General features: G+C 33.9%; 3 protein-coding genes across 4 annotated transcripts; 2 read left to right on the top strand and 1 right to left on the bottom strand.

Annotated features, from left to right (window-relative positions):
* The first annotated feature begins 1,331 nt into the window (after positions 1–1,331).
* LOC106117857 (apyrase) lies at positions 1,332–6,856 on the top strand. The gene is made up of 11 exons (XM_013312341.1): positions 1,332–1,495; positions 1,691–1,910; positions 2,379–2,570; positions 3,082–3,212; positions 3,621–3,765; positions 3,856–3,982; positions 4,205–4,359; positions 4,615–4,705; positions 5,115–5,273; positions 5,666–5,832; positions 6,494–6,856. The coding sequence occupies exons 1-11, from the start codon at positions 1,392–1,394 to the stop codon at positions 6,617–6,619; spliced, it is 1,617 nt and encodes a 538-aa protein (XP_013167795.1). The 5' UTR covers positions 1,332–1,391; the 3' UTR covers positions 6,620–6,856.
* Positions 6,857–21,112, bottom strand: LOC106117856 (nardilysin). Of its 2 annotated transcripts, XM_013312339.1 has the most exons (25): positions 20,855–21,112; positions 20,324–20,537; positions 18,433–18,537; positions 17,316–17,456; positions 17,006–17,174; positions 16,084–16,292; positions 15,570–15,740; positions 15,028–15,149; positions 14,425–14,545; positions 14,258–14,335; positions 13,750–13,890; positions 13,159–13,288; positions 12,489–12,747; positions 11,963–12,097; positions 11,741–11,789; positions 11,561–11,662; positions 11,122–11,255; positions 10,590–10,719; positions 10,155–10,259; positions 9,686–9,829; positions 9,292–9,428; positions 8,714–8,858; positions 8,331–8,393; positions 8,068–8,169; positions 6,857–7,656 (listed from the first exon to the last, which is right to left on the bottom strand). In XM_013312339.1, the coding sequence occupies exons 1-25, from the start codon at positions 21,085–21,087 to the stop codon at positions 7,459–7,461; spliced, it is 3,537 nt and encodes a 1,178-aa protein (XP_013167793.1). In that variant the 5' UTR covers positions 21,088–21,112; the 3' UTR covers positions 6,857–7,458. The 2 variants fall into 2 exon arrangements, with proteins under 2 accessions (XP_013167793.1, XP_013167794.1); XM_013312340.1 differs by lacking the exon at positions 18,433–18,537.
* A 247-nt stretch (positions 21,113–21,359) lies between these two features.
* Positions 21,360–25,825, top strand: Sas-4 (spindle assembly abnormal 4). The gene is made up of 3 exons (XM_013312516.1): positions 21,360–24,702; positions 24,938–25,142; positions 25,425–25,825. Exons 1-3 carry the CDS (start codon positions 21,500–21,502, stop codon positions 25,554–25,556), a joined length of 3,540 nt encoding a protein of 1,179 aa, XP_013167970.1. The 5' UTR covers positions 21,360–21,499; the 3' UTR covers positions 25,557–25,825.
* The last annotated feature ends 19 nt before the right edge of the window (positions 25,826–25,844 follow it).

Genomic DNA, 25,844 nt, shown 5'->3' with positions numbered 1-25,844 from the left:
ATCTTCGACTTCGTTAGCGCGGAATTAAAAAAAGTAGCCTACAACTCTCGCATACATAAAGTACCGTCCCGCCAAAATGCCGTTCCTAAGATTGCGTGGATCGATCTTTGTCTATATTGATATCGATTTGTATACTAAACTTTTTTCATTTCCTTATTTTTAATCTGTTAATATTATCTTAATCACACGATATGGAGTGTATGATAAAATTTTTGAACAATTCATATTACATTAATCCCTTTAACATTGAATAATAGCTCTTAGAGAATTTGTTGATAACATATTAAATGTTTCAAGATAAAATAACATTAGTTCGATTAATATTTAACTATTTGACTAAGTGTCGCCCGCGTCTACGTTTTCGCGGGATTAAAAAAGACTTAATAAGTAGCCTATGTGTTCTTCCAGACTTTGTTCTATATTAATGCCAAATTTCATACTGATCCGTTCAGCCGTTCTGGAGATACCTTCAATCTTCCTTCCATCCATTTATACATTCGCATTTATAATATTAGTAAGATGAGTAAGATATGATAAGACTACAGTTGACATTGGATAAGCGAAAGTCCAAGGAGCTGCGATAGTTTTCTTGCTTTCAATATTATTATTTTTTTGATCCCATTATAACAAAAATGAATAGAATATCTTATTAGTTTGTTTATTTAAAAAAATCCTATGAGATTATGTCAAGAACTTTTTATTGAAAATTGAAATTGTTAACAGCTTATATAAAAAACCTCGATCTCGCGAATAAATAAATAAGCTATAATTACAACTTTCGTAATTTCGTTCAAATTTACTTAAAATATTTGCAAAAAGTAAATAAATTGTAGAGAGATTAAATAGTTCATAAGGATTTTCTTATCTATTTTATCAGTTAATACAGAATCAATTATCTATATCAGGGTTGTCCAAAGAATATTTTGACGCCGAAAAAAAAATATCGAACAAAAGTAACCAACCATATTATATTTAGTATGTCGAAGAAAAGACAAATACTTTTCTACATTTTTAATCAATTAAACAAAAGCGGCGTGAGTTTTGCAGCCCTGATGTATACTTAAGTGTATTGGTCTAATGCAGTGTTTCCCAAAGTGGGCGATAACGCCCCCTTGTGGGCGCTGCAGGTCTCAAGTTGCGGGTTATAGTAAAAGTTTCTTTGAGAATTCACCCTTAATATACTTATATAGGTCACAATAATTAATTATCTTAATTTGAAGTTATAGTGGTTTTTAAATATGTGAAAATATAGGGGCGCTAAACAAATATTTATACTCAAAGTGGGCAGTAGACAAAATAAGTTTGGGAACCACTGGTCTAATGTTTTATCTGCGATATGTTAGTATGTCACGATACTGCAGTGTGGTACATGACACCGCGGAGGCTAAGCGATGGTGAAATGGTTGTGTCTTGTTACCTTACTCTCGCTCGTGTATGGACAAAACACGGATTTGTATGAGTTAAACATCATACATTACAATGACTTTCATGCACAGTAAGTCTTCATTTAATATATTACTTCTCTTTTGCTGAACGAGTGTTTGGTGTTAGGTATCTTACTGTGAGTTTTTGAGACCGAAATCCTCTTTTAAAACATATTGTTTTCTCTGTTTTGTTTACAGAGATTTTGACCTCAGAAACGAACAGTTAATAATCTTAAAGTTTCACAAATCAAGCTGACTATTTTCAGCTTCGACGAGATAAGCCCGACCGGAGGTATTTGCAACCCGGATGAGACTTGCATTGGAGGTTTCGCCCGGTTGTACACCGGCGTAAGACAGCTGCAGGAGGCGGAGCCCGACTCTCTACTCTTGAATGCAGGAGACACCTTCCAAGGCACCATCTGGTATAACTTCCTACGATGGAATGTCACCCAGCACTTCATGAATATGCTCGAACATGATGCACATGTATGTATCGATTTATTTTATTTATTTACTTGCGGTCCTGCCTTTATATGCCCGCGTGCGTCAGCTACATTCCCGTCCAAGTCCCCTCAAAATCAGTCCAGTCGTTCGGGAGATTATCCTGAACAAAGGCGGCCATGCGGACAGACATACAGAGGAATATTCGAGAGATTGGTTTTTGTCATCAGCTATGCGAATTCATCATCACCATCTCCCTGACCTTGTCTTACTTACGTAGGGTCGACATACTAAGTTTCCGTCATTTGAACTATCAAAGTCCTACATTGATTCATCTTACTAATATTATAAAAGCGAATGATTAGATGGATGGATATTTGTTCCAAGGTATGTCCAGAACGGCAGCACGAATGTTGCTGAAATTTGGCATAGTTGTTGAACATAGATCCTGAGTCGCGGGCGATAGCTAGTCGACTATATTGTTTTTAAATTAATTAATAACATTCTATCCAGGTCCTTGGTAACCACGAGTTCGATCATGGTGTCGAAGGTTTACTACCATACCTGGAAAGACTAAACTCACCAATGCTGGGCGCTAATGTTAATACCACTTTTGAACCTGAATTAGGAAAGTATGTAAAGAATCATATCGTAGTGGAACGGCGAGGCAGGAAGATTGGAATCATCGGCGTGTTACTACGTCAAGTAAGTATACTGCAATAAACATAACACGTATGTAACCCAGACGATGTAGGCAGAGATTACATATTAGATCCATAGATCAACAAATGTATGGTAATCGAGTAAATATGAAATTACGTAAATGACTTTAAAATTTTCATAACTACTGAAAAATTACCAAATTTCTTTAAAAATTGATTTTCGATTACAATGCAACTTATATTAAGCTTGTATATTTTTAAATTGCAATTTACTTAGTAAAATAACTCACAAATTGTTCATCTGATGTAGTACTTATCTATACTAATATTATAAAGCGGAAGAGTTTGTTTGTTTGTTTAAACGCACTAATCTCAGGAACAACCGGTCCGATTTGAAAAAATCTTTTTTTGTTGTATAGTCCATTTATAGAGGAAGGCTTAAGGCTATATAACATTACGCTGCGACCAATAGTTTTTTTTAATTCAGCGCGGGCGACAGCTAGTATATTATTATATATAATAGAAACAGCTTAATACGGCACAAATTGTGCTAGTTTTCAGCGCCAATAGGTAGAGTGGTAATGGAAGATGAGCTGACGGCGGTAAATCGTGAAGCGGCCGAGCTGACCGCGCAGGGCGTTGATGTTATTATATTGCTATCTCATGTCGGATACACTAGTGACCTGTAAGTAGCCAGTATGCAGTCAAAAGTCACTTTGCTCCATTGATTTAAGGGATTACACCTTCATTGGGTTACACCTTTAGTGGGAGTGGGTTACACCTTAAATGGGAGTGGGTTACATCTTTAGTGGATGGACGTTACAACTTTAGTGGATCTAAATTTGACATTTAGGGAGCTTGTTGCATATAGAATTGTCGTTTGGTAGGAGAGCTGAACCAACTTGCTAGATTTTAGCATGATAGAAATCGAAAACATTTTAAACATTAAAATCTGAATGATGTAGGTAATTTAATTATTTCGGATAAATATTTATTAAGAATTTTTTTTTGCAACTTCTTAAGACTGTAATCGTTGTTAGTAAACCGACGTGAATTTAATATAATTGACTTGAAAGTAGGTTTTTGTGAACAGATTTTTAGCAGAGCGCGTATCCCCAACAGTGGACATAATAGTGGGCGGGCATTCTCACTCTTTGTTATACAACGGCGAAGCTCCCGATGGCACGAGGCCGATCGGGGAATACCCCACTGTAGTAACGAGGTCCGATGGTCATAGAGTAAGTAATTTTAATGAGTTTAAATTCTAACGTATAAAGAACACGTAAGCTAATTATTTTAATACTTTAGATTTTTTATTTATTTTTTAGATCCCTGTAGTGCAAGCTCATTGCTACACACGGTATTTGGGGAACATTAAATTATTTATTAATAACCAAGGTATCATAGAAAGGTGGGAAGGTCAGCCAGTCTTCTTGGGTTCCTCTATTGTTCAAGGTATAAACTGTGATTGTAAATTGAATATTTATGTATTTTGCAGTTCGTCTGCATATTCTTATAAACTTTTGCCTGCCATTTCTTCCAAGACCCTTCAGTTCAGACTATGTGCCAAATATCAGCGATATCCGTTGAGCTGTTTTGGAGATACGTAGTAACAAACATCCATCCATCCAAATCCCACATTTATAATTAGTATATTATTACACTACCTCTGTAAAGATCCTCTGATGCTGGAGGAGTTGGAGCCATGGCGTGAGGAGGTGGACGCGGTGGGCAAGGAAGTGTTAGGCAGGACGCATGTCACCCTCACGCGGTCCTGCTTCAGTGCGGAGTGCAACCTCGGCAACTGGGCTTGCGATGGACTGCTAGAACAGGTCATTCATTCAGTAAACAGTTCAGTTCATTGCTGGATGTCTGATATGGATTGGTTTACCGACAATGTCATTCAGCGCACTTTCGTAATCTTGACTGATTAATTTATTCCATCTTATCGATGTATTTAGAATTTTTTAATCGTCTAACGTTATTAGTATTGTTAGTAGTTGTTTTTGGTGTCATATTTTAATATCGAAAGAGTTTAAGGCGTATATTTTTAAATTATGATTTCTAAAGAAAAAAAATGATATTAGGTAATGGATCGGGCGAAAACTGGCGCTTGGAACGACGCTCATGTTTGTATGGCCAATGCGGGAGGACTAAGAATGCAGATTAACCCGGGAGGTAATCTTATTTATTGAACATTTTAGATACGAAACAATTATATATTTAACTAGATGTCACCCGAGGCTCTGTACGCGTGGAATTAAAAAAAAACGTTATATATTCGTCCAGACTATGTTCTACATCTGTGTCAAATTTCATCAAGAATCGTTGATGCGTTCTGAAGATATCTTCTAACAAACATCCATCCATCCATTCATCTTAATTTCCCATCTTACTAATATTATAAGTGCTAATGTTTGGATGGATAGATGGATGTTTGTGAGAAAGTAATTCTAGAACGGCGGCGTGGTTCTCGCTAAACTTAGAATATATATTTTTTAATCCTCACGGATAGAGTCATGGGCGACAGCTAGTTCATAATATTATAATAGTAAGATAACAAGCAAACAATCCGATTTATATATAGAAGTGACAACTGAGGCTCTGCTGATGGCGATTCCATTTGAGAACTACGTTCAGGTGTATGACCTGAAGGGTCAATATTTACTGGACGCGTTGGAGTTCTCAGTCGGCACTGCGCAGACGCCCGGCTCTTTTAACAGCCGTAGGATGCTGCAAGTTGCTGGTATGTAAACTGCTTAGTATATGATTCAATCGAAATATTATATTTCAAAGTAACCTATCCAATTATGAAGGTTCGAAACTAGTCAGTTCATTTAACAGTTGCTATTAATAAGAAAGACGTGCAAAGTAAGATTAAACCTTGTTACAATCTTATAAAGATTAATTTTATTTGCACTGCGCTCCGCCCCGGACTGTCTAAACGGGCCGAACATTTTTATTAAATCTCCAATACTTATCGTCGGTTTCTAATATCAAATTCTCTGTATGAAAATCGTCATTTCTCTCAATATCTTTGACAAAACATAACAATTTTACATACTGGAATTATGGTCTCAGAAACCGACGATGAATAATTTTAACCTCTCGTTTAGACGATGTAATTGTATATGTTAGGTATGCGCGTAGTATACAACGCGTCATCTGAGGTGGGATCCCGCGTTGTATCCGCGCACATCCGTTGCATAGAGTGCGACATACCGCGGTATCTGCCGCTAGACGTCAACAAGACGTACCGCGTGCTCACACAGAGTTACATAGGAGACGGCGGCGGCGGGTACACGGTGAGACACTATTGCTATCTCTCTTCTTATCTATGGGAAAGAAAGGGATGACATTATCGCGTAATACAACGACTCATAATTATCTATGTTTACTCATCTTTGTTCATTACCTCTAATCGTAGCGACGGTTTCCATTGCTGAAATAATCTCTTGAAAAATATCGTCTTCTATATTGTATTCTGTAAAAAATATATTCCAGTTGGATATCTTGACGCGCTCCTGAGAAAAAGAGTTGTGGACAGACAGACTAACGAACAAAGTGATCCTATATTGGTTTCGATTTTTTCCTATAGCTATAAAGAGTTTTTTGCAAAGGCAGATTCATATAATACTTAAGCCAATCATGAGTGTGTGGATGTCATAATTCTGAGCTCTGGGCTCTTCGGGTTTTAAAACTGATTGGATTGTGAAGCTTAATAGAGCTTTAGTTTACAGATTACTAATCTTGTACTTGTATGTTTGAAATCTTACTAATATTATAAATGCAAATGTTGGGTAAATAATTGTTAGAAGGTGGCGCCGGAACAGCCCCAAGTATCTCGCTGAAATTAGGCATAGAATACTCATTTAGTTTTTTTTAATTCCGCGCGGATGGAGTCGCGGGCGATAGCTAGTATAGGTGTACAACAAAATACTATTTACCTATATTGTAATGTTCCAGATGTTGTCAGAAAACAGGGAAAATGTGGAGAACTTGGATGTGGACTACGTGATGCTGCAGAGGCACATGAGGAAGCAGCGCAACGTCATACAGGGCCACGATGGCAGGATACAGGTCGTTTTCTGATACACTGAACTACCGATTTTAAAAATTCTTTTTCCATTGGTAAGCTATATTATCATAGAGTAACATAGGCTGTATTTATTTCTATATGTTTTTAATTTCTTTTAAAGTCGCGTGCAAAAACTATAAATTAATCTATGGTTTAAAGGAGTTTTGACAACAGACCAAATAAGATATGACCCAAAGGTCTATGTTACCAGGTCATAAAATTTAAAAAAAAATTGACAACGGACGGTTACTTGTAAATAAATATGATATTGATTTATAATTTTATTTTCATCATGTCCATTTACCTATTATATTTACAATATGTAACACGAATTTAACAAAACCCAAAGCATTTAAATACACATGAGTTTTTATTCGTCAATTTATAATCTGTGTCATTTTGACAGTTGCAACAAATTTTAAAATTAAATAAAAGTATAACAAAATGTAATTAAAATATATAATCGAGTAAAAACGCCTGAATTCAATTTATTTTGTTCTGAAAAGAGTATTATTTATATAAATAAAAGAACACAAACATTTAATATTACTACATTATAAACAAAACAATCATTTGGACCATATTTTTTTTCTATTTTAGTACCTATTTTAATAAAAAAAATTACAGAAAACAATGAGGCAGTAATATTTTATACATGTACATTAAATAAATGTATGGAAATTGTTTTAATTTTAAATTATATTCTTATTAATATTAAGAATTTACAAACCATAGTCAAATATATTTTTGCAGTCATTTTTAATCTATATTTCCATAATTATGACGTCATATTCAGTGATTTGGATGAAGTCAAACAAAAATATGATTTATTACAATAATGTTAAAGTTCATATTAGCACTGAGCTAACTGGACTTGAGGCACGTCAATAAACGGCAAATCCTTTTTAAAATCTCTAATATCTTTGATGAAATCAGTTGCATTTTCTGTTGAATCTCCGATCGGATTGTTGGCATCTAGATACGTCAGGTCGTAATTCTTGAGCTCAACTTCGGTTATGTTGCTGTCCTTCTTCGACACATGTCCCATTACCTGTGCGAGAAAGAGATAGACGTCAATAGGCAAATTGAGCTAGATGGAACTAACCCGTGCGTTCCACAAGAGACCCCACTGGATGACCCGAGTGGGGTTTTAGTGGGTTAAACGCCACCTACCATTGATCGCCCACCCATACATAAAAAGATGGAACGGACCTTGTAGTTATAATGACTAAATGGAAGATGAGCAGTAGACACATACTGTCCTAAAGAGATAGGTGAGAAATAATTGCAAAGATTTACAATCAAAACCGGTTATAACGACTTCAAAAGAACCAAGAATATTCAGTTGTAATAACCGATACTATTTATAAGGTATTTTGTCGTTCAGACAGAATCTACGGTATATCTGCTTTTAGTCGCTATAACCGATATGTTGTATTAAGCGGTTTTATGTTATTCTTACCTGTACTGATAGTTTCCTGAAATGTGACTTATTGCCGCTGGGGAAATGATCTTCTACCCAACTCTTGATATCTCCCACTCTTATCTTCTCTATCGCATCAGCCTAAGAATACAAATAATATTATATTATCCTTTTTTTTCTCCCTCTTTATAAAATAAAATCTCTTATAATAATTTTCTAAACATTTTTATTCAAACTTGATATTGAAATGAAGCATTTGCTTACTATTACTTGAATATTGTATCAAAAAGAAATACTTATACCTCAGAAAATAGCCTTTGGAATTTATATTCCATGCTCACGATCTCTCTCCAGTTTCTCTCCACCTAAATAAAAAAAAACATATATTTAATTTTTTTCATAAACTTAATTTTTTTGTTACAAAGTATCTCCAGAAAGACTACGGATCATTAGTATTAAAGAAGAACGCATTATTTACTATTTTTTTTTATATTGAGCGGACAGAGTCGCGGGCAACATCTTGTATATAAAAGTTAGTAAACTGACAAATTCTAATACTAGTTACTATTAATCACTATTATCAGAACTCAAGGACAATAAATCCTAAGGATTTTACTTGGTTTTATTGCATAAAAGCGACGAAAGCAAAAAATGAATTGTCGATGGTAATCATTGTCTATGGCACCTCCTCCTTGAGTTCGTAGTCTATGGTGTGTTTGAGCTGGACGAGTGCGGTGCGTGTGGCGGCGAGCGCGCGCTCACTCAGCCGGCGCATATCGCGCGAGAACTTGCGCAGGAACGCCTCCACGCGACCGTCTACGTGCTGCACGCTGTAAATAGTACTCATACATATAATTTTCTCTGTCTATTCAAAAGAAAATGAGAGGGAGAGGAATAGTAGAGACCATGGACATCGGTGGCTCAGGATTCGAATTCCGCTATGTACCAATGTTTTTCAATTTTTTGGTACATATATCTCATGTTCTTAAGGTAAAAGAATCGTCATGCAACCTTCACACATCTGAGAAGAAATTCAAAGATATGTGTGAAGTCAAGCCGCACTTGGCCAGCGTGGATGACTATGGCCTAATCACCCTTAACTTAGGGTAGACTCCGCGCCCCTCAGTGAGGACGTATAGTGAGCTGATGATGGTAGAGAGGAGCGCTGAAGAGAATTGACAATATAATAGTTTTTTTACATTTTCTCAAGATGAACTCTCATACCAATAAATCAATTTCACTAGTATATCGTAAATGATTTACCTGAACTTGTCGACCTGCGTGTTGACGGTGACGGAGAAGCCGAGCACTCCGAAGGTGTAGCGCATCATGCTGAACACGCTGTACCCCAGCTGCTCCTTTGTGCGCAGCGCGTCGAACACCGGCTCCTCCATCAGCATCTGATCATCATCAACATTGTGATCAGAAACATTCATCATATTATTCCATCCATCCAACCAAACATAGGCATTTATATTATACTAGCTGTCGCCCGCGACTCCGTCTTCATGGAATTAAAAAAACCTTAATAAATAGCCTATGTGTTCTTCCAGACTATGCCAAATTTCAGAGAGATCCGTTTAGCCGTTCTTCTATATCTTTAAACACCCATCCAAACATTCGCATTTATAATATTAGTAAGAAGTATAAAAATTACCATGAGCAGTTCCAGTATAGCAGTATCCTTGGGTGTGGTAACCTCCGCCTGGTAGTAGTTGGTGACGATGCTATTGGTGGACGCGGGGTTGAGGCTCAGAACGCGCAGCTTGCGCTCTCCCAGCGGTAGCTGGTGTACTCGGAGCTGTGCGCAGTATATAGTTACATATATCACATGGGTCAATGTAAATTGGTACTAACATCCAGTGTATTTAGGGCTGTTCTTTAAGCTGTGACGAATTTACTTGTGTAACAAGGTTCTTTGTTGATTGGTCTTATAATCCAGTGTACTTGGAACTATACCAAAGGTTAATTTGAATATAAAACATGGGTCATTGTTAATTGGTTTTAATTATCCAGTGTACTAAGAGCTGTACACAATGTACACTTTCTTTTCCGAGACGGCTCAATGCTATCTGGTTATATGATTTTATTATACCTCGTGTTTTTCTGGTGTTGCATGATCTTACCTCTGGGAATTCAGACTCGGCGAGGGCATCCCACTCTATATTCTTTAGAGCATTTTCCGATATTTTAATGGCCGCGTGCCACGCCATGTTGCCTTGAACTAACACCTGAAAAAATAATTAATAATAAATATACTCTGATTATATTTCATTAAAGTTCAGTGGATTTCTATAATAAAATTACCTATAATCGTATAATACATTTTAAACAAGTTGGCGCCTCGGAACATCGCACAATCGAAAACAATGTTAAAGAAAAGACCTTGAACCGTCAAGAAATTTGAACTGACGTATAACAGTTCGTAATAAAATAATAACTATAACAATAAAAAGGTTTAACATAACATAAAAACTTTTTTCATTTTTTATAGCGGACCTGTAAAAAACTATGCGTTCTACTTCGAAGGAACAAAGACCGAAAATGATAAAAAAACATACTTGCAAGTACATTTTGCTGAGCAACCGGCGACTAAAATCTTGTAGGTCATCTATTGTGATGTTGTGTACGACGGCCGCCTTGTCGCGCGGAGATATGTATGGATCCAGCAATACATCCATACGAAGGTCTCTGTACGAACAATGTTACACTTATTTATTATCTACATACATCAAAGTGTATGGATAATGAATATGTATAGAGAACATAAATATAAGTTTTATAGTTTTCCATAATAATGTAAGGGTATTTGTATAAAAAAAGATTTATTTACAGATGACACTACGAAAATATTAAAAAGCATGTCTTTTGTAAAAAAAAAATATTTTCTCTTTAATTCGTAGTTTTTTTTTATACTCATAATGTAAGCAAATTGCGTAGATTAATGTAGAAGAAGCGAGGGAGGTGTATGATGACCTAACTGGAGATCCGTTGTCTCCGCCTCTGAGTTCTAAGCGTGAGATTTTTTGTTGTGCAATATGCCTAGGTAAATTACAAACGGGTACATGTTTATAATATATACAATATACTTACTTGGACAGTTTGTTCGGCTTGATGAGAACATTGTGATAGTTGCGCGCGCGCACCTCGCGCACCGCTTCAAACATGGCCGGCGTTAGAGAGCTGCTCGATGACCGCATCTCACGTGTTATTAATTCCACAAGCAACTAATAATTCATAGAATAAGAAAAATATTGTTACAAATTTAGACATTCAAATCTCTTTACTACTATTATTAAAAATAGCGGTCTCCCGTGACTAAGACAACAAAATAAAAAAAAATGTACTGTGTACCATGACCGCGTTCATCAGCTACCTTCGCGTCAAAGTTCCGTTAATATCGGTCAAGCCATTCTGGTGATTATTAGGAACAGACGCGGCCTTACAGACATATGCCGTTCTGTAGATACCTAGTAACAAATATCCATCCATACAAAAATTAGCATTTATAATATTAGTAAGATAATCTTACGTGCAGATTTTGACTGTATCCATTAACTTTCAATGTCAATCCCTTGTCCGATACATAAAGCGAGTGGGATAAGTCCGCCATGTTGGCTGGATACACTTCTTCCTGTAATAAACATATGTTTAATCATCAACTCTTTTAAAAAAATATATGAAAGAATTAAAAAAAAACGCCATAACATACCTTCAAATCTTGTTGTAATACATCCGTCCATAGATCTAGTAGACAAGCTCTGGAAAAAGCAGCAATTTGTATTAATCCAAATTAATTTAATCACTTTGCAGTGGGTTTACACTGTTTTAAAGCGTACAAAAAATATAATATGCGCCTTGAAAAATAAAATAGCAATACATTTTAATACTTTTGTAACGACAATGGAAACTCACTGTAAATAAAACAACTTACTCTCTTGGCGTCTTCAGACTGAGAGGAGTGATGAAGTAGAAGTATAATAAAGCTGTTGGGAAACGGAACTTGAAGTCAGGCTTGTACCATAGCTCCATATGTCTGTTCTTACGTAGTAGATTCGGTTGATCTAACCTTAAAAATAAAAAAAAAAACGTTAATATACGATATTTACATAAAACACATGTATAATGTTCCAACTTATAAAAAGAGTTATAATAAACAAAACAATGAAATTAAAAACGTCAAATTTTGACGTATTTCGTTACACGAGTGAGACAGAAGATATGTTATCATAGAGATAAAAAAGGACAGACAATAAATTTTAAGCTTAATAAAAGTTATATAAAACTGAAACAAGAACTAACAGTATTAAAAATAAAATTGTGACAAGCTTTTCCTCTTTTACACATGTGCTAAAAAGTTTAATACCAAAAAAGAAGAAAGTTCTAGCAATAATTTCATAATGTAGTTTATTTAAAGGTACCCACATATCTATATATAATCAAATCAAAGCAAAACCAACCTAAAGTTGTTGACAGTAGCGATCAAATCGCCGTGTTTCAACACTTTCTTCATCTTGGGCGCCGCTGTCACCTTTCTGTGTACATCCTTCACGGAACTTGTCATCAGGTCTACGCCGATTTCATTCGCTGCTTCAAGGTACGCGGGCGCAGGCGATATTAGATCGAAGTTTGTTGTCAAATATATATTATCAGCTGGTAAATGGAAATTACTATACGGCTTTACATTTAGCCATCTTTCTAACCATTTATGTGGTATTTCTGAAAAAAAAGTAACAATAAAAACTTTTTGGTTTAAAAACCCGTTAATCGCACGCTGATATCAGTTATATGAAGATATGATTATAGAAATAAAAGTTTATATGGAAATTTGTTAATACAGCTTAAAGTATCTTGATGTAATTTGACATGGATAAATACGTAGTTTAATTATACTTTTTAAAACCTGTAGTTATAAAAAAAAAACCACAAAGTTACAGGAATTCCAAATATCTAACGAAATAACTTCTTACTAATATAATATTATGCGAATGTTTAGATTGATGGATATTTGTTTGAAGGTATCTCCAGAACGGCTCAACAGATCTTGTTGAAATTCGGCATACATATAGAACATAGTCTGGAAGAACACATAGACCGCTTATTACTAAATAAATAGTTAATTGTATTTACCTTGTCGTTTATATTCAGTACCAAACCATTTCTCCGTCATATTGTACTGTACAGGCGCCGTGTACTTATTGGATAATATCATTATGTTCACAGTATCTGCTCGCATACAATCCAACAATTCTGTTATACCCTGACAAATTTATAAATAAATCATATTATGAGAGAAAAACTATTTTTTTTTCAAATTTCGATAACATATTTATAGTGCGTAAATCGAACGTTGTTACATTATTTTTCTTTATTTTTTATAATGACTCGTTCTTTTGAACATGCCAGTTACAATGTTGCGTCAGTGAACTTTTTTCTTTTTAAACACTAAGGGGGTTACAAAATCGAACGAAAACATCGATATTTTATAATAAATGAAATCGATTCATTCACTTTAATCGATGTTTATAGCAGCTAACGTTATATATAAAATAAAGTATGTTACACTATAACTCAAAAACAGTTGAACTGATTTCTCTGAAATTTGGTAGGGAGATAACTCAGGAACAGAAGACAGACATAGGATACTTTTGAACCTTGTTTCCTTGTAAAATACGATCGAATCGCGGGCAAAAGCTAGCAATTAAATAGCTCTATACTTACTTTAGGATCGTATTTATAATATAGCCTGTCCCCAGTGATGTAATGTTCCGGAGGGAAGAAGTGCATGTTCTCCGCCAACGACTCCACGTAGTCTGAAGGCTGGGATTCCTCCTCGAAACGGAAACTTGTTTCTTCTATTGTCTGTAAAATCAAAGTAAATATTTAAATAGAAATCAATGAACAAAAAGTTAGTCTAAAAACTAGAAATTCAAAAATAAATCTTCATATTACAAAACAAAATTGTTAATAGTCGAAAACTTTTATGTTACTAAATTTTTTTTATATTTATTATGTATGATTATATCTTACTAATATTAATGCGAAAGTTTAGATGGATGTATGCATGTTTGTTCGAAAGTATCTCTGGAACGGTTAAACGAAATTTGATGAAATTTGGGATATATATAGAACATAGTCTGGAAGTACACACAAGCTACTTTATGATTTTTTTTAATTCCGTGCGGACGGAGTGGGGAGCGACGGCTAGTTTATAATAAAAACAACATACCTTAATTTCATTATAAATCCGTTCCGAAGGACCAATTTCTCTAAGCATATTTATATATGAAAATATTGCTTCCAAAACCTATAATATTAAAATAATGTATAAATAAACACTCCTATTAATCATTAATAAAAACAGTGTAGCAAATTATTGTCAGTTTATAAACTTACTTCGTCTATATGATCAAGTCCATCTTTGGTCAACACCACTTGTGTGGAGAACAAACTATACATAGATGTGTAGTCGATGCCGCTCTCAGAGTTACCCGTGTAGATACCAAGCGCCCATACTCTGAAGTAAATACATACATATTACATATCTTACTAATATTATAAATGCGAGTGTTCAACATCCATCCATCCATTTGGATGGATGTTTACTAGAAGGGTATAACGGCTAATAGGTAATTATAACGGCTGCATGGATCTCGCTGAAATTTACCATAGATGTAGAACATAACCTAGAAGTACACATAGGCTACTAAATAAGTTTTTTTTCAATTCTGCGCGCACGAATTCTCGGACGATAGCTAGTTTTAAAAACAGTGAATGACTTCCATAAGTGAGAAACTCGATTTAAACTTTGACTCTCGCTTATCCAAGATCGATTATAAAAAAATGATATATATTTTTCTTTTTAACAAAAAGCGCAGAGACGTGTGTACGGTACCGAGGTTGAAACAATACTGAGTTTAATTACCCCCACTCCTACGCAATATGACCAAAAAAGGTGTGACTGTAAATTTTTTTTTTTTATAAATTATGTATACTTACTTTTTCCTTAAGTAAGATAGTAAGCTGCCTTTTCCTTCATGTCCCAATAAATATGATATATATTGATGTGGTTTGGATTCATATTCAGATATAAGTGATCGCATACACCAAGTCAAAGTTACCTAAAACAGTATACACTTTTTACCTAGTTCTTAACAATTTAATAGTAATAATATTGGTAGATTAGCAAATCTTACTCTTACTAATATTATAAATGCGAATGTTTAAATGGATGCATGTTTGTTTGAAGGTATCACAAGAACGGCTGAATGGATCTCGCTGAAATTTGGCACAGATGTAGAACATAGTCTGGAAGAATATATAACGTAGCTAGATATATAACAAACTAGCTATCGCTCGCGAATCCGCGCGGAAAAAAAATCTTAATTAGTAGCCTATGTGTTCTTCCTGACTATGTTCTACATATATTGTCATATTTTAGCTAGATCCGTACAGCCTTTCTGGAGATACCTTCAAACAAACAGCCATCCATCTAAGCATTCGCATTTACAATATAAGTAAGATATATTTGTGTACTTTACCTCTGTAGTATCACTGATAGGCTTCACGTAGTAAAGGCTTCGGAAGTTCTCTGTGACTGCTGCGGGGGTGAAGGTGTGCGGGGAGAAGTCTGTGGGAGGCAAGGCGTTGTTCTCAACACCTCCGAACGTATTCACCACGTACTGTTCCAACTCTGATAGCTCCATACGAGCCTGAACAAAATAACTCGCGTATTTACTTATAAACCGATTTTAAATCTTAAACATGTGTTTTTAAAGTTCAAATTTAAATGAAAATTGATTTTAGTGAACGTATATGTCTAGATAAAATTGGTCTGTTATAATTGTAAAGATAAAAACTAAAAACATTTGAAGGCCATTTTAAGCTAGTCAACCAGTAACTTATTACAAAAAAATTATTTATCGTAGGATTCTGAGACCAAAGTTCAGATTAAAAACATAATGTTATTTCTGTTTCGTCAAAACTAATGACGAGATGTTTTATACATTTCGGTCTCAGAAACCGACTATAAAACATGTAGTTTGTTCCCCTTACCTGTACCGCGACAGTCATACGGTGCGCACTATAATGCCGCTTCCTGAACTCGTGGGCAGCTTGATGTAATTTCTCGTCATCATTCAGCTCATCCTTGAGACTACGTAGATTGCCCCACGTGAACGTGCGAGCTGGATGACCCTCGGGGAACAGACTCGCTAGCAACTGGTCCTTACGATTCGAGTCAGACGGTGACGCGATTGCGAATTCTATAGGAATAAATGCATTTGCAAATTGATATTGTCCCTTTTCAAGGTCAGCTGTAGAATGCCCTACTCTCGCATCCCTTTCATCTTACTAATATTATAAATGCGAATGTTTGGAAGGATGGATGGATTATTAGAAAGTACTTACGGAACGTCTTAAAAGACCTTGATGAAGTTTGGCACATAGAACACGGAGACTACTCTTAAAGTTTTTTTTTTCATTCCGCGCAGACAGAGTCGCAGGCGACAGATAGTGCGCCTATAATTATGTTCTGCACATGACTTCAATGATGTTCCAAGCCGCCAATATATTAGAAAACCATAGAAGATGAAACTTACTCAGTTATTAATTTATAGATTAAACATTCAGTGTAAGAACAGTAAGGTCTTTAGTTCAAAAAGAGAACAAAGAGGTCTAATAGAACTATTCATAGGTACAATGATTCAAAAATGTACAAGAATCTTTCGTAACGCTCTGTGCGCTTGCTAAATCATCGAACATAATATGCAGAATTTACTCGATTCATATAATTGGTCAATTTACTCGTATATAGACATACTACTGAAAACAAATTATAAAGATAATACTGGCATGTTGTATAAAACTCACACAGATTTATCAAATAATGAAAAATGTAGTTTAATCTGTAAGAACATCGATTGCCAGTGCGAATCCAAATTTAAAAAAACATATAAAGAGTATTTTAATCCCTTACCTGACTCGATAGCCTCGCGTTCTCTTTGCATGGCTTCTTTCATCATGAGCGGGCTGACAAAGAACTGACTGAACATGTCCATAGCTTGAGGTAAATACTTCTCCTGGATCTCAAAGTAGAATGTCGTCAGCTCGCAGTCAGTCGACGCGTTGTCAGAACCGCCTTTTTTCTAATTAAACATTTAAAAAAATAACAAAACTTTTAGACTTTATAGCAATTAAAAACAAAACACGATGACACATTCACAATCCAAATTACATAGTTCCATGTATCTTTGGTACACAAAAATTGTTATAAAATTCTAAATCACCTTTATAAAGGAATCGAATTCATTCTCCTTGGGATATTTCTGGCTGCCCATGAAGACCATGTGCTCGACGAAATGCGCCAGCCCCTGAATGTCCGGGGGGTCACTGTAACTGCCCACACCGACGCACAGAGCGCAAGCCGCCTAGCAACAAGGATACAACACATATATAAATAATAGCCATAAAACCGGAAAGTATAATACATACAGCTTTCATAGTCGCGCTGGTAGTTGCTCAGTGGAAAAAGGGTTTAAGAAAAGACTAGTTTCATGTGACAACTTTAACTTTTGTATTTCAGTTGATATGTAAACTAGACGCCTAATTCTTTTCTATAGTAATACTATCTTTTTGCCCAACTGACAGAAAGGTAATGTTTTTCACAAGTGTAATAGTTTAAACCTATTTTGAATAGTGTAATTTATTAGGGCCATCTCAAATGGTAAAACTATATCAAGGCTATCGTGATATTGTATTGACAAATTAAATAAACAATTTAAGAAACTTTTGACAAGGTTAAAGTGCTTTTTGATAGACAGACAATTGATTTCTTTGTGTAGACTGCGGGCGGTGAGAAATGAAATCAGATCAGGGTCTATACTTAAACGGCACTTCTCCTTACGTAAATGCATTCAATTGTATGAGAAACATCGCAAATATTCTGTTATTTATCTTTTTTACAACGTATTTTTATATGTTTCGTCTCTCTCATGTAACTAATTTTCCAAAACGCTACTCCCGAAACTAAATTAAATATCGTATTATTCAATTTGTAAAAATACATTTTGTTTAATATCCTTTGGTGGAATACAGAGTTAATCTGTTTTCGCGTGTACAAATCAAACTAGACGTCTTCGAACCTATACAGGATGAGTCTAAATATAAACAAATAATATAATTGATCCATAAACAATAAACAAATGAAAAATACATCTGTTTACAAATAAGCACTACTTTACAAACTACACAAACAATGTGTCTAATAAAAAAACCGTGAGTACTTTCTAATAATAAACTTTATATCCTAAGAAATAAAGACGATAATACTCTAAAGATAAACTATTTGGAATCCTATCGTCAAAAAACTTGTTTTGACATTACATACTGTATACTAAATCGTACCGTGTCAAGTGAAAGTTGGGTAAAAAATATCTTGCATAGCTTTCTCAATGAAAATCTTTCGTACGCGTCCTTCATGCATCTTATAACATTACGACGAAAGCGGACCTGGAGAAAGCATGCCATATCTTAGATAATAAAACATAGTAAACATATAGATAATGAGTACTAAATCTAACATTAGCTTTAATATGAATAGTGCGATGTATGCTCGTATACACTTTATTTGGCATTACGATTACTTAAACAGGAGTTTAGTGTTAATTAAGAATCAGTGCGTTTGTATTATTTTAGCACGAAAAGTAATAAAGAGAAGAGACAAATTCTTAGCATGTAGACACATAAAATGTAGACCAGAGTTTTATTTTAAAGGTTAATAATATCCAATAATCATGTCTCAGCAGCGCCAAAATGGTGTTTCCCGTTAGACCAATCGACCTATGAATCGGAAAAATGGAAATATTTATTCATTTTACGGACTCAATCGGCTCAAAAATAATTCCCATTGGTTGATTAAGTCCATACAATAAAAAAAAATCAATAGCGCAAGTGTTGCTATGGATTAAATCGACCCAATGAGAATAGTTATCGAACAGTATGACAATCAGGACAACAAAAATATGTTGTCATCCCTCTCATTCTATTTGAAAAAATACGAGACAACAATGTTATTAGGTTTAAGACGACGGAAAACATATTCATATTTTAACTGTGTATATTTATATATATAAGATGTTGATTGATTAAAATCTGAAGGTGTCACTAATTCCTATTTAAATTAAACACAACACAATAGATAATAATATGTCTATGGTCTATTGTTTAATAATCATTCAAATATGTAACTATTGTTATTTAAAACGAAGTAAATATTTTAAACCTTGAATTCAAGCTGTTTATAATATGGGTGGTCACACATTTTCACCATGACTCAAGGAATTTTCCCTACCCACCTAAGATTAAATATCAACTATCATCATAAGAAGCTATATCAAGTTACATTGTGGATGTAAAATTACATGTCACCAAAATAGCTAGGAAATAACAGTCTTTCACTTTACATATGCACGAAAACATTATCATCCTTCATGATTTGTCACAGAATTATCTAGAACTGAGGTAGAAAATTATGTGTAGTGAGAATGGAAAGCATAAGCAGATGCCTATCGCACTCTTAGATTTTCTGAAGACATTTCCTCAAGTTCCATTTTCATATTTACAAATGATTAATCAACTCTACTTATAATCAAAAATAAAATATAATTTTAATGTGGTTTTCCTTCTATAGTATAATATGCTGAACAGCAGCTATGTGTCAGGCTGAATATTAAGACATATAAAAATTAAAAACCTAACTTGAGTTATTCATATATGTACATAATATAAATATAACCCTTCTGTCAGTTGAACAAAATTAACAATAATCATTGCCTGGAATGTTGTTCTTAGTTGTTTTTCATATTATCGTCACAATCTAATTACTTTGGCTTCATTTAATATTTACCTTTCACTGCTTCAGTTACATAACGTATGTAGCACTATATCTATGATGGTTTAACAAACAACAATTATATATAGAAGTATATATAATTATATATGTAATTTTTATAACCTTGACCTTATATTTTATTTTTTAATTTCTATAAATTAAACATTTTGTGGGTTTTTATCTGGCAGGCGAGATTTGACTGTGCATGACAGTTAAATAAAGAGAAAAAAAATTTACTCTCAATATGGACAAATAGAGAGAAAGACTGATGGACATAAAATAAAGGATATTAACAAATGTGTCTTTATTTTTATATTTCAACTGGTGAAAATTGTTTAAAGCTATCAAATATCTTTAATGCCCTAAAAAAATAATTATAGGGTATAATATTTTGATTGTACTTACCAGTTTCTCTTCATCAAATTCATTACGTCTATGTGTACCGTGGTGATCACTTGCAGCTGACTGAACTGAGTGGCCACCATCACTTTCTGGATTTGAACTTTCTTCTGCGCTACTACTTTCTTCTTCACTAGAGCTTTGTGGTTCTCGATTACTAACAGGTCTACTCGGGTCAGAGATTAGTAGGGCTGTTAGACCATTTTTTAATCGTATTGTTCTGTAAAAAAAATCATTTATGGATTAAAACTTAAAATTTATAATATGATCATAATAATATTAGGATAGCACTGTACAGTTTGTCTGTTTTGTATGTCTATATAATATGAAATGCCATAACTTATGTATTAGTGATAAATTATTTACAATCTTCTATCAAGGGAAATATTACGAAGAAATACTTCATCTTTAAAGATTAGATCTATTTTGGTATTTTTTGCACTTACACAATGCACCAAAAAGTTGACCAACATATGATATAAAATGGAAACTTAAATTAAATAAAAAATTATTTTTAAATAACATTTATAAACTTACTTGTACAGCTTTTTATCAGACGCAGATTTGATAGGTTCAGGTAAAACTTCAACTTTCTCCTTACGATTGACTGTACTCGCTGGAAATCCTGAACGATTTTTGACTACTTTTACCTCAGGTTTAAAATTTGGTGTTCTACGATAACTATTTCTTTTAGACATTATTGCTAATAGATGTTTCGTCTGCTGATGACCAGATGTTTTTTGAATAAGTATGGACAGAAATTTTGACATCTATCGATGGCAAGGAGGAAGGAAAAAAATATTGAGATAGTGACAGATTGACAGTTGCACTTTACGTTGCCCTTTTCTGTTGTTTTTGCACACATTTTAATTCATAAAAACTTGATCACATTTTTACTATTACAAAACGATAGTTTTATTTTTTTTGTGAATAAAATAATAATATATTTTTAAAATTACGTAATTTTGCTTACTGTGCCTTATAATCACTGGTAATACTGTTTGCGTAATGTCAAACCACATCTACAACCAAAGAGCATAACAAACATTTCAACGTCAACGTCATTTTCAAAGTTTCAATTTCAAACCAAACTGCCGCAGTACTTTGACACTTGTTTTTAAAAATATTTGTATCAAAAATCCTAATAATTTACTAACATTGTAATATTTAAAACAAATCGAAATGGATGAATCGTATTCTGAAGGTGATCTTTCCATGTCTCCGTCTCAAATCTTGGGACGACTTCAAGTGCTTCGACAATTACAATTATTACAGCGCGGGAAACTCCAAAAACAACAGTCACTTTATCAGGATTCACCCGAAATGTCTGCAAACTTGACTGAAATTGTAAGTCATTTCAGTAATAGCACAAGTTATAATACCTTTCAAAGCTTATTACAAACACATGAAGATTCTTCAAACGATGTCTCTCCTAGGCCATACATAAGTAATTCGTCAAGAAAATTGATTGAACGCGATTTAATAGATGGAGTGTCCGAATTAAATCTTTCTCGAGAATCTGAATACCTCATTAATTCCCCTGCGTCGGTCCACAGTAAAGTTTTATCCGAATATGAATCGTCGAAGTCCCCTTCAAACCATAATACAAAAAATACTTCATCTAATAAACAGATTTCATTAGATGAGATACCTATTTTAACACCGAAGAAAAATTTCGAAGCATTGGTTGTTGAAAAATTACAAACACAAGAAAATCAAATTCAACAAAAACCTGTTCCTTTACAAAATGGTAAGAGACCATTTCTTAAGAGAGGTGAAGGCATGTCACGTTTTGGACTACAAAAGAAAGATCTGATAATACAACATACAAAATCTTTGCCATGGGTTCGAAAGAAACCAAATAATAAGTCTAATAACTCAGATGTTCAAGTTACCAAAATTATGAAAGAACCACTACCAACAAAGAATTTAGATAAAATTGATGTTAATATAGTAATTAAAAAACCATCACTAGTTGAAAAGAAGATTGAAATTGTTAACAAAAGTAAAGAAACTCAAAAATATGTAGAAACACCTGTAATAATTGATACAAATCTATCAAATAAACCTAATCAGAAGAGTCCTATTGAAAAGGCTGGTCAAAAACTAATCAATCTACCTAAAGGAAAGCACCCACTTAGAGCGAATAAAGGAAAAACATGGGCAGCAGTACTCACTAAAGAACAAGATGATTTCTTAAGACAATTAAAACAGAGTGAATATTACAAAAACTTTTCTTCTCCGTCAAAAAGTATTACATCTGAAATGAGCTGTGATGACAATATGGATAAGATACAACAGGACATGGAATCATCAGAACAAAAGATGTTTGAATTACTTGAAAAAAAGGTTACGCATGAAAGTTTTACTTTAGAGAATTCTTTTATAAACCGCTTTCTTAGAAGAAATAAGGCTGACTGTTCCGGAGAAAGCACACCACTAGTTATGCAGAGATGTTTATCTAATAATCCTGATTTAATGCATATCAGCCCAAACTTAAGGCATGAAAATAGAAGAAATGATTGTGATGATGAAACATGTCAGAGTGAATGTACGGAATGTGTTGAAACATGTTCTTCTGTGTCAAGTTGTTCATGTGTTACAGTGGAACCAGTGAGTAACTGTCCATGTTGTACTGAATGTAGACCAAATAGCAAAGAAATAAATAATATCAAAGACAACAAAAATAAAACAAAAAAGGATAAACCAGAAAATGAACCTGGCACACAAAATAAAAAAGATAAAGAAAGTCATAATGACTCTACTGATGACAGCAATAAAATAAAATCAGACATGGTGGAAATGAATAATAAACTGATTGCAACAAGTGAGTTACTTAAGGAAAGACTAACTGAATTAGAAGATGAGATAGAAACATTTAGAAAAGAAAATGCAAATCTGACGAAAATGCGCGAAGAAATTGATGTAGAGCGTCAAAAGTTTTTCGAAGAAAAGGCGGAATTTGAACAAAAGTTTAATGAAGAAAAAGTTTTGTCCGAGTACTATATTGCAGAAGAAAAAGAAAAACTAACTAAACAGAGACAGCTCTATGAACGATATGTTAGGGATATAAGAGGAAGACTTAATAAAAAAGATAAAGATGAAGTAGTTAATTTGAAGAAAGAAATCAATGATCTTAAAGAAGAAATAAGAATAAAAGATGCTAAATCTACCTCAATGATTGCGAGACTCCGTAACCAGCTAAAACTCATGGAAAAAGAAAAAAAAGATTTACAAGACGAAGTTGAAAAGTTAAAGAAAGAAAATAGACGTATTCAACACAGTAATGATGTGACAAGGAGATTAACCAATTTAAAATATCTCGAACAAATTAATAAGAAATTAACAAATATGACTTCTAAAGATTCAAAATCTGAAGTAAATATAGAACCTAATATAAAATATAAGGCATTTGAAATCGAACGACAAAGTAGAGTTAAAAAAGTACAATCTCAGAACAAAGGTATTAGAGTTAGAGCAAAGAGTGTCCCTAATTTAAATATAACTTCTAGATATGCAAAATACTTTAGTCAAAAAGATTCTTTAAGTGAAATAGAAAGAAATAAAACTCTAAATGTGGATGGTTTCTGTACCTCTCCAACAGATTACATGACAGATACTGATAAAATTGACAATTTAGACTACTCTTATAGTTCAGAAAAAACTGCCTCAGAAAGTGAAGAGAACAATTTAGAAAAGATATACGATGAGAGGTTTCGGAGTATTTCACCTGCAAGTAAAAAATCTAGTTTAAACAATTCAAGTGAAAATAGCAATTTTAATGACAATACTAGCAATTATTTTATTCATAAATCAAATTCAAGACAGCATTCTTTACCTGTACATCAAACACATTTAAATGATAAGCAAACATTGCCAACTAAAACACATTCATCTTTAAGCGATAGAATGACAAGGAGTTCACCAACAAATTACACAAGAAATTCTTATGAAGCTGGAGATTTTATTTCAAATTATTCAAAAGAAAGTGGGAGAAATTCATTAAGCAATTCGCATAGTTCAAAATCACCTACTTCAACATTATTGAGCAATCATTCCAGTCAAAAATCAGGAACAATTATTGATCAGTTTCAAGATCAGAGGATCATTGTTACCCCAGAACCATGTACTAGCAAAAGTAGTTTAACAAAGACTAATTTAAATCCAACTGAAATAACAAAACCTGATGGCTCGAGGGAACTTAGATTTCCTAATGGCAATGTAAAATTAATATCAGCAGATGGCAAATACAGCAAGTTTGTTTATTATAATGGTGATGTGAAGGAAAATTTTTATAATGAGGGTAGAATGAAATATTTCTATGCTGAAACAAAGACATACCAAACAACTCATGCTGATGGACTAGAAGTTCTAGAATTCCCAGAGTAAGAAAACATTATATTTGATCTTTCTAATCTCCTTTAAAAACAATGTCAATAATTAAAAGTGTGCAACAATTTTTTCTTGTAAACGACAAGTACACCAAAACAGCTGCATATCTTATATAAAAATCCACACTTTCCATACAATCAAAATTCTTCTCATGTCGTCACAGTATAAAAAAATAATTCATACTGTCATAGTGTTAATATCTGTTTTATTATCACTGTTTCATTTTAGTGGACAAGTAGAGAAACGATACAAGGATGGTTCATCGGAGATCCGGCTGCCAAATGGCAGTGTGCGGTACTATGATCCTAAGAACGTGCATGTGCGAGAAGAGTGGCGCTTCCCCGACGGTGCTGCGCTTACAGTGTCCGCCACTGGAGAACAACGAGTTGTGTTCAGTAATGGACAAATTGAAGTTCATACTAAAGATCACAAGGTTAACTTTAGACTACTTTTAATCCATGTTTAATAATTAATTTTACTGTAATTGTAATTTTCCACTTTTGTGACACTTATTGAAAATATATTCTCTGCATTTTCATAACATATCTGAGAAGTTTGGAACTTATTGGGAATGAACATTCAAAACAACATGTAAATTTCTTACTGCCCTGGCGCAGTGACCCAGTGGGTCTTCGCCTCCAACAGGAAAGCTGTAGACAATACATTTAAATAAATTTAAGAAAATAATATTGAATTATATGCTTTATCATTGCAGCGTCGAGAATTTCCGGATGGTACGGTGAAATTTGTTTACAATGATGGTACATCGGAGACGAGGTACGCGTCAGGCAGAGTTCGCATCAAGGATAAACATGGCAACCTTATAATGGACTCTGCACCCAGCTAATATAAGACTTACAAACCCATTGTCATATAGGAGTCATGGAATCAACAACATGGAACCAATGAATTGTGGAGACAATGGGTTCATGGTAAATAAGACTAGGCTAGGCTTATTTAATTCTTCGCCCAGCTCATGGAGCAGCTTGAGTCAAAGTGATTACCCTCTTTGCATCACTGTTACTCTGTTTGCACTTTAAATAATCTATGTTAATTGATTGTTACGAATTTAGTGTTAATGTGTAAATGTATGAATTTTATTATTGCAATTTTTTTTAATGTATTTTGATGTTTT

Source organism: Papilio xuthus, unplaced genomic scaffold, assembly GCF_000836235.2.
Source record: "Papilio xuthus unplaced genomic scaffold, Pxut_1.1 DF827679.1, whole genome shotgun sequence".
NCBI lineage: Eukaryota > Metazoa > Arthropoda > Insecta > Lepidoptera > Papilionidae > Papilio > Papilio xuthus.
Note: the sequence above shows the minus strand (reverse complement) of the source record. Positions and strands in the feature narration are given on the sequence as shown.